Source organism: Schistosoma mansoni, chromosome 2 (genome assembly GCF_000237925.1).
Source record: "Schistosoma mansoni strain Puerto Rico chromosome 2, complete genome".
NCBI lineage: Eukaryota > Metazoa > Platyhelminthes > Trematoda > Strigeidida > Schistosomatidae > Schistosoma > Schistosoma mansoni.
Genome location: NC_031496.1, coordinates 31,242,666 through 31,252,085, shown reverse-complemented (window position 1 = coordinate 31,252,085; position 9,420 = coordinate 31,242,666). Strand labels below are relative to the sequence as shown.

The 9,420-nt window shown below is 36.8% G+C and overlaps 1 protein-coding gene across 1 annotated transcript in view; it reads left to right on the top strand.

Annotated features, from left to right (window-relative positions):
• Positions 1–241: 241 nt before the first annotated feature.
• Positions 242–9,420, top strand: part of Smp_048040 (hypothetical protein) — a gene marked incomplete at both ends in the record, with an annotated part of 12,808 nt that continues 3,629 nt past the window's right edge. The window contains one exon of the mRNA XM_018796365.1: positions 242–275. Within this exon, the coding sequence (XP_018650585.1) occupies positions 242–275 (34 nt within the window). The remainder of the gene's footprint in view (positions 276–9,420) is intronic.

The window sequence follows — 9,420 nt, the reverse complement described above, 5'->3', positions numbered from 1 at the left end:
TACCGAACCCAGGACCTTTAGTCTTGCGCGTGAACACCTAAATTCCAGACTACTGAGCTGCTATCCGACGGTATTAGTCTTCAATTAACTTTCAATCACATACTAATTATTAGCATCATCATTTTTATTTACTAATTTTAATTTCCCCGTACTTATTTTCTGATCAGGTTTCTCTGGATTAGCAGTAGCAGGCTATGCTGTAAATGTGATTGATTTAGCTCCTAATTTCTCAGGTTTGGTTATGGGATTTGCCAATAGTGTCAGTACATTTACAGGTAAGTAAATAAGGATAATTATCATACTTATTTACACCTTTATATATATAATATCGATTGTGTTAATTAGCATTGTATTCTACATTGATTGATCTTTCAATGGCAACGTATGTTCTATATGTCTGGTTATAAATGCTAAGTCGATCCTGTCGACTAAACTGCTAATTAATTACTATGTCAGTTTTCAGCAGATTTTTAAACTGGTTCTTTTTATGCAGCGAAAAATGGATAAAAAACATGAATTTGTGTAAAATATGGAATACATCAGTAATGCATTTAGTTCTAAAACTATACTGGTTGTGATAAGGAATACAGTGATATGTACATGTATACACTAAGTAATGAGCTATTTTCATATTACTGATTATCTTTGTCGATGATGCTCAGACGTTTTTTGAAAGTATCAGCTCAAATTATGCTTGTTAATTTTCTTGTATGTAGTGTTATAGAAATGTTATATAGGTAAGATCATAAGTCGATTGAAGCTAGACCACTATGGAAAACCTGGAAGCACTAGATGGCCGTTTCGTCTTATTGTGGGACTCCTCAGTAGTGTGCATCCACGATCCCACACCAAAGAGATTCTAACCCAGGACCTACCAGTCTCGCGCCAGAGCACTTAACCGATAGACCACTAAGCCGGCCGATATCCAACAGTGTTAATGTCTAACTTCTACTAATCCACAAAATCTCCCAACAGACCTGGTTGAACTTCACTGGTTTAGTGGTTAAGCGCTTGAGCGCGAGACTGATAGGTCTTGGGTTCGAATCCCTTTGGTTTGGGATCGTGGATGCACAGTGCTGGGGAGTCCCACAATAGGACGAAACGGTCGTCCAGTGCTTCCAGATTAACATGGTGGTCTAGCTTCAATTGACTCATGATCTTACCTATATAAAATTACTAAAATCTACACAAAACCCCCTTGTGTTATAGAAATGGTTGGACTCTTTTACATGGTTGCTATACTATTGACTTGTGTTATAATTGTATCCACTTATCTGATAATCTCAACATAGATATTGTAAAAATGATAAAAAATCATTTGTCAATGTTTTTGTAACCAGATAACTTAAGTGGACGGATATTGATCTTCTTCCTGTTGGATATGTTATTAGTAGCAGTGTCCTTCTCCAAAATAGAGAAACCTAATCATAAGTTCAGAAAGACTAATAAGCTACGGAAAAATCATTATAGACATCCAATTTTAATGACCTTAATTGTGATCTATCTTCATTTTAATAATCTATGTACTTATGAACTGTGAGAGTCACTTCCAACACCACGCGTGAGTAACAGTAAAATATAGATTTAAAGACTAGTCATTCATAAGCATTATAGGTTCAATTTACTCCTATACTACTCAACATTGAATATTCAGGTAGACACTGATTACATTTTGGTATCACACATTCCAGATTTATAATCTTATCCATTGATGTGTCCTTTATGTCTCATACTCAATGTATGGTAACAGTATTGCTCACTCAATGAAGATGCTTTTGTATTAAAGACTGACGTCAACTTAAGAACCTTTTAACCAATATACAAATTCATTTGAATAAAAGAGTCTAAAGTATTTCCCTCATTTAGACTTTGAACTGAAAGTCATCTTATTCTATGCCCCCAAATGCCCTGGTATGGCCGAGAGTGGGGAGAGTCCACTCTCCCTCTCCAAATGCTCTCACATGATCATGCGTAATATAGCCTCTGACAGGGAAGTCCTACTCACTACCTTCTCGTGGTGGGGGTGCTGTTTACGAAATTGAGGGGATGAAGAGCGAATGTCTGGAGCTTTAACCGGGTTGGTGGACACGGGAAGTCCACCTAAGGGAGTTGGAAAACCCTCATTCCAAACCAATGGTGAACATGAGCTCCAGTATCCTGATGGAACGAATGGCGTATGAATCAATCGTTGGTCACTGGCTACCATGTGACTGCATCTCTTTACGATGCTCCACTGCCTTGTGGACCAGACCTTTAGGTCGAAGGTTCCGGTTTTGATCCCCTAAGGAAACCATCTGCTTCAGTTTGGGCACCTGGACAGTATCACAGTCCTCACACAAATGAAATGAGATTTGTGTGGCGCATATATATCTAGTGCCCCTTTGTACCTTTATTTATATGTTTAAATAAATAAATAAAATAAACATCTTATTCTATGAAAAATAAAATGTAACATTCATCCATTGAAACTTAATTGCGGTAATCAGTTTCTTTTGTATGTAACTTTCTTTCTTCCTTTTTTTTTATTTTAATTAAGTTTGCCTATTAATGACGTATTAATGAGTTTGTTTTATCATTAGTATAATATAGAGATGGGAATGGGAGTTTCGCTACATATTCCGATGTATTGCAACTTCCGTTATAGTAGATTACGTTGATAATGATAAGAACGATACTACTACTACTAATACTACTACTACTACTACTACTAATAATAATAATAATAATAACAATGTCAAATATTAATAACAGTTATCTATTATAATGGTTACTAAGACAACTATCATATCAATGTCGAAAATAAGCTTATAATCTTGTTCATTTCTATATTGCTTGATATCAGTATTGATATTAAAAAAAACACAATAAGAAACGGTATTCCTGCTTAGTCCATTATGAAATGAATATAGATATTCATAGAAGGAGGGGGGTTTTGTGGAGATTTTAGTAATTTTATATAGTTTAAATCATGAGTTAACTGAAGCTAGACCACCATGGGAAACCTGGAAGCACTGGACGATCGTTTTGTCTTATTGTGTGACTCCTCAGCAATGCGCATCCAAGATCCTGCATCGCGAGATTCGAACCCAAGACCTATCAGTCTCGCGCTCGAACGCTTAACCCCTAGACCTGTGGAGTTCAACCAGGTTTGTTGGGAGATATAAACTCACTGAAGACAATTGGTGAATGGTTGCTTAACTTCGTGAATTGGTTGCAGTTAGACATTAACACCGTTGGATACCGGCTCAGTGGTCTATCGGTTAAATGCTCCATTGTGAAGCTGGTAGGTCCTGGGTTGGAATCTGGAGAGGTGGGATCGTGGATGCGCACTGCTAAGGAGTCCCACAATAGGACGAAACGGTCGTCCAGTGCTTCCAGGTTTTTTATGGTGGTCTAGCTTCAATAGACTCATGATTTCAACTATATAAAGTAGAACTTCATACATTACGAACTATTTAACTGGCAATTGTAGGTTATATAAAATTAATAAACAATCTTATAAAAATGACTTGACATTAGGGTTATAAAATGAAATGAATATATTTTAAAGCCCTGCTGAGTAGTCTGTGATGACAAGCTGTTCTCTTAAACTTAACTCTTGGTATACTTTTGAATACTTGATTCAACGGTATCATAAAATAACATAAGCTGAGTGTATATATGCTCAAATATTTTAAAGTTCTCGATATTGGCTTAAGTCACAAGCTTTTGAAGCAAAGATGGGTAGTGGCTAGCATTGGGATCTAGGACACAGTCCTGGACAACAATGGGAAGATACAAGCAAACAATACCAAGTGAATCTAAACTTCACTGTATTGCACAAGCAGGTGGCTAACAGGACTCAGTAGCTAAGTGAATAACGCGTTTGAAGTGTTTGAAGTGGAAGTTACTGGGTTCGAGTCCCAGAGTGAATATCAACTCTGAAACGCAGGTACATCTAGTTGACGAGTCCCAAATAGGATAAAGTGGCGCGCGTCCTGAATTCCACTGCTAGCCACCATCTATCATGGGTTATAGTTTAACACTTAAATTATTGCACGTCTTTTATCGCTTATAAGTTTTAATATCAAAATCTATTCTCACAGTACATTTTCTTTACCTTAATAACAGACTATAAAAGATATTCACTCATTTAATTATAAATAAACTATTCTTATAGTTGAAATCATTAGTCAATTGAAGCTAGACCACCATCGAAAACCTGGACGGCCGTTTCGTTCTATTATAGGACTCCTCAGCATCCATGATCCCGCATCGCGAGATACCAATTCAGGACCTATCAGTCTCACGCATGAATGCTTAACCTCTAGAACCACTGAGCCAGCCGGTATCCAATGGTGTTAATGTCTAACTTCAACCAATTCACAAAATTGAGCAACCATCCACCATTTGTCTTCAATGAGTCACTATCTCACAAGAGATCCGGTTGAACTACACTGGTCACTGCTTTTCACTAGAACTACAGGAAATACCTCATGGAGCCAGTCACTAGTGAGTATTATAAAGTATTTGTGAAGATTACTGAATTACACAATTTGTGTTATAGTTTTATCATACTTGAACAATCAATATAATCTAAAAACCAACACTTGATAGCGAAACTCTGGAAGAGGTGGAAACATTCACGCAGCTGGAAAGCATCACTGATGAACAACAAGGAGATCTGATGCAGAAGTAAAGGCGAGGATTGGAAAAGTGAGGACCGCATTTCTACAATTGAAGAACATATGGAACTCAAAACGACTGTCAACTAACTTCAAAGTGAGGATCTTCAATACGAACATCAAGACAGTCCTAATGTACGGAGCTGAAACATGGAGAACTACTACATCCACCGTCAAGAAGGTACAAGTATTTATAAACCGTTGTTTACGCAAGACATTCAACATTCAGTGGCCGGATACTATCAGCAACAGCGTTTTATGGGAGAGAACAAATCAGCTTCCAGCTGGAGAGGAAATCAGGAAAAGACGTTCGAAGTGGATAGGACATACATTAAGGAAATCATCAAACTGCACCACAAGGCAATCGCTAACTTGGAATCCTGAAAGGAAGCGGAAAACAGGAAGACCAAAGAACACATTACGTCGTTAAATAGAAGCAGATATGAAAAGGATGAATGTTAACTGGAAAGGATTTCCCATGAAAGGATTGGATGTAGAGTGCTGGTGTGCGGCCTATACTCCTCCACGAGTGGTAACAGGCGCAACTAAGTAAGCAAGTAAGTATACATTAACAGCTCGACAAAATGTCGAATACATCACTGTTCAGGAGTCTCATTATTAAAGAAACAAACTCTACTTAATCATCTCTACTTAACAATTTATTATTTCAACTATATAATGAATTGAAATACAATCAAAACATTTTCGGTTCAGTTTTTTAATTTTCCTTTATCAGTTATGTTTATAATCTGAATGATAAACACAATCAGGATTTCCGTATCCGTCGATATCAAAAATACAAAAAAAAAAGATTTAGATGTTATTGTTTTGTTTTTGTTTTTGTTTTTCGTTCCTCTCTTCAACGAGATCTATGTGATAGAAAAAAATTTTTTTGTAGACATAACAATGAACAATATATATTCAAATGTCAATTACAACTTGTTATTCTTTATCATTCAATGTTAGTTGTAGATGTGACAATGAATGAATGAGGGATAGTGATTAGTTTTTTTTAATGAAAATGAAGGTTTGTGAAGTTTGTTGTAGTGATGTTAAAAGTTGAATTCATGAGTTAATATAAGCTAGACTAGCATCGGAAACCTGGAAGCACTCGATGGTCGTTTCATCTTAGATCGTCTATGGATTGATTGAAGTTGGACATTAAGAATGTTTGGTACTAGTTAAGTGGTTTAGAGGTTAAGTGTTCACGTGTGAGATTGAAGATCTTGGGTTCGAGCCCTGCATGCGGGAACATGAATATGTACTGCTGAGGATTCCCATACTAGGATGAAATGGCTGTCCATTACTTCTAGGTTTTCAATGGCGGTCTCACTTACATTGACTTATAAATTCAACTTTTAAAATCACTACAAACTTCACAAACCATTGTTAATCTTCTCTTAGTGTGACATGTTGAACGTAAATCTTTTCAGGCCCTCGAATTCCCTTGTACGGTCGAGAGTGGGGAGAGAACGCTCTCCCTCTCCAAATGCTCTCACATGGCCACGCGAATTTATAGCCTCTGCCAGAGAAGTCCTACTCACTACCTTCTATTTGGCATTACTGTTGTTTACGAAATTGAGAGGACGAAAAGCGAATGTCCGGTCCTTTAACCAGGTTGGTGGACACGGAAAGTCCATCTAGGGGAGTTGGAAACCCTGATTCCAAACCAATGGTGTACATGGGCTTCAGTATCCTGAAGGAACAAATGGAGTATGAGTCAATCGTTGGTCACCAGCTACCATGGAACTGAATCTACTCACGTTGCCCAACTGCCTTGTGGATCAGACCTTTAGGTCAAAGGCTCCGGTTGTGGTCCCCTAAGAAAAGCACCCGCTTCAGTTTGGGCACCTGGACAGTATCACAGTCCTCACACAAATGAAATGAGATTTGTGTGGCTCATACATATCTGGTGCCCCTTTATACCAATATTTATGTGTTTAAATAAATAAATAAATAAAAATCTTTTCAGTAATTGTACTCTCAGTTTGAAAGGTCATGCAGTTAGGAACCGAAACCACTGCAAACTAATACAACCATCATTAAAAAAGTACAAGTGTTTCTAAACAATTTTCGACGCAAGATACTCAATGTTCATTGACCGGATACCATCAGTAACAGCCTACTGTGGGAGAAAACAAACCAACTTTCATCTGAAGAAGAAAAGACGTTGAAAGTGGATAGGACATGCATTACAGAAATCACCAAAGTGCATCAAGAGGCAAGCCCCAACTTGGAATCCCGAAGAGAAACAAAAAAAAAACAGGAAGGCAAAAGAACACACTGCGATGAGAATTGGAAGCATATATGAAAGGATTGAATAGAAACTGGAAACAACTGAAAAGGAGTGGCCCGGACAGAGTTGGATGGAGAGTGGTGGTGGGCGGAGTATGCACCTTCACGAGGTGTAACAGGCATGTAAAGGGGATATATATGCTTACTTCAAAAATGATTTTTATAATAAAACAACCGTTAAATTACTTGACTGCTTTTTTTAACTCACATGGCATATCAGTTGTACTAAGATTGATGAAACCTATGAACTCATATATATCATGTCAATCGATTACATTGTAAAAGGTTAATGGAACAATATAGTTTACAGAAATGCTATGGACGAAACGGCCGTCCAGTGCTTCCAGGTTTTCCCTAGTGGTCTAGCTTCAATTGACTCACGCTTTCAACTATGAAAATAATTAAACCAACAATTTAAAACAATTAGTCCCTTTGTTAAATTTCGATAGTGTAATAAGAAGACGAAGATTATCAGAACTATGTGATTGATATATTAGCGTAATACATTTCGAACAATCTGATCACACATATACTTGTTAAGAACATTTATAAAAGGTCAACTAGACTGGAAAAGGGGGTGTAAGAGGAGACAAGGATAATAATAATAATGTGAAAACAATTTGAAACCTAATCACTTGGCTTTTGTGATGTTAAAACACAGATTTCAGCGAAGGGATCTCTTTTCAACGAATTTATTATCAAGCTGTACAATCGTATATATATATATGAAAATGTTTTGTTAAAGTACTAATTCCGTGAGGAAATGTGAACACTAATAACCAAGATTATAATACTGGATTACGTAATATGAATAACAACAATAGATTTAGTGAATATAGTAAGACGGATAAAATGTTTTGGTTACAATAATTAAAGGTCATTAAAGGTCATAGAGGTGTAAAATAAATAAATAAATAAATAAGGTGATGAGTATTCATGAATAAAATAATGAGAATATAAAACATAAGTAAAGGGGGAATGGAGTAATAATAATAATAAAAGAATGGTAATAATAATAATATTAAGGCCATGGTAACGATAATGATAAAACGTACTTCTTTTGTACGCATAGTTCTGGTTTGAGCTCATGGATGGTAAGAGCTTCGGCTATTTTTAAAAGTTTGATCCGAAGAAATCTTGGTAGATTTGAACGAATCATATAAACAACCTTAAAATCAGACTGTGGATTCGTCGAATGATTACAGTCGATTAGGTGTTCGAGTATAGAACTTCGAACTGCTTTCTTTCCACCATTGTAGAACCAAGCTGGTATATGTTCTCGTATCCGGGTTGAAAGCGAGCGCTGGCTACGGCCGATGTACCTTGCTCCACAAGAGCAGGTGAACTGGTAGATGCACATGGAGGCGACCAAACGCGGAAGCTTATCTTTTATGGATACAGAAATTAAGTTCTTACTGGTGAAGGTTATTCGTAGTTTTGCAGCGTTAAATGCCCTTTTAATCGTTGTTGTTAAACGATTTTTAATTATGTCTGATGTTCGATCACCTTGTGGTGTTGTATAAAAGTGTAAAAGGGTATATACTAAGGTTTATTGAAGCCTTAGCCATACGAAAATTCAAACCCCCTTTGTGTATTCAAAAACAGTTTGTTCTCATCTTAAACCTACCCTGGTAATATTAACGTATTATGCAGAGTGATTAGGTTTCAAATTGTCCTTGTCTACTCTTACCCCCCATTTCCAGTCTAGTTGACCTTTTATTTTTATATGTAAATGTTCTTAACAAGTGTAGTATGTGTGATCAGATTAAACCAACAGTGATTTTCAAGCAAAAATAAGGATACCGGGACAAACTTATGTGATGCCTTAATTTACTTAGTATTAATTATAGAAGGGGTTTTGTGGAGATTTAGTATTTTATTATAGTTGAAAGCGTGAGTCAATTGAAGCTAGACCACCATCGAAAACCTGGAAACACTGGACGGCCGTTTCGTCCCGTTATGGGACTCCTCAGCAGCGGGCATCGTCTATCTCGCTAGCGCGAGAGAGATTCACAAAAGAGAGTCACACCTCTCTGACTCATATTAAAAAAGAAATATGTATATATAATGTTAGATGACTTTTATCCACAATCTTAATTGGAAGCACAAGCTTTCGCGATTACCTCTTAATACCGAATAGAAAAGCGAATAGCTTACTCTTTAGTGATCGTACAGACACATGGACTGACGGAAAGCTTGCGAGCTCAGAATTTAAGCCAAGAAAGGCTCTACGACACACTTTACATCAAACAAAGTGTCTTCAACACTAAAATACTGAGAAGCTACTGAAAGTGCCCCTTGTCGAGCTACGAAATATGAAGAAACAGTAAGTCGAACAATTAACTACTTCCTGACGACGAGGAAAAGCAAAATACGACAAATATCTGAAATAACATGTGAAATAGATTTTCACAACCGTATTTACTGTTTCGTCACTAATGTCAACACAGTTTCAGAAGCA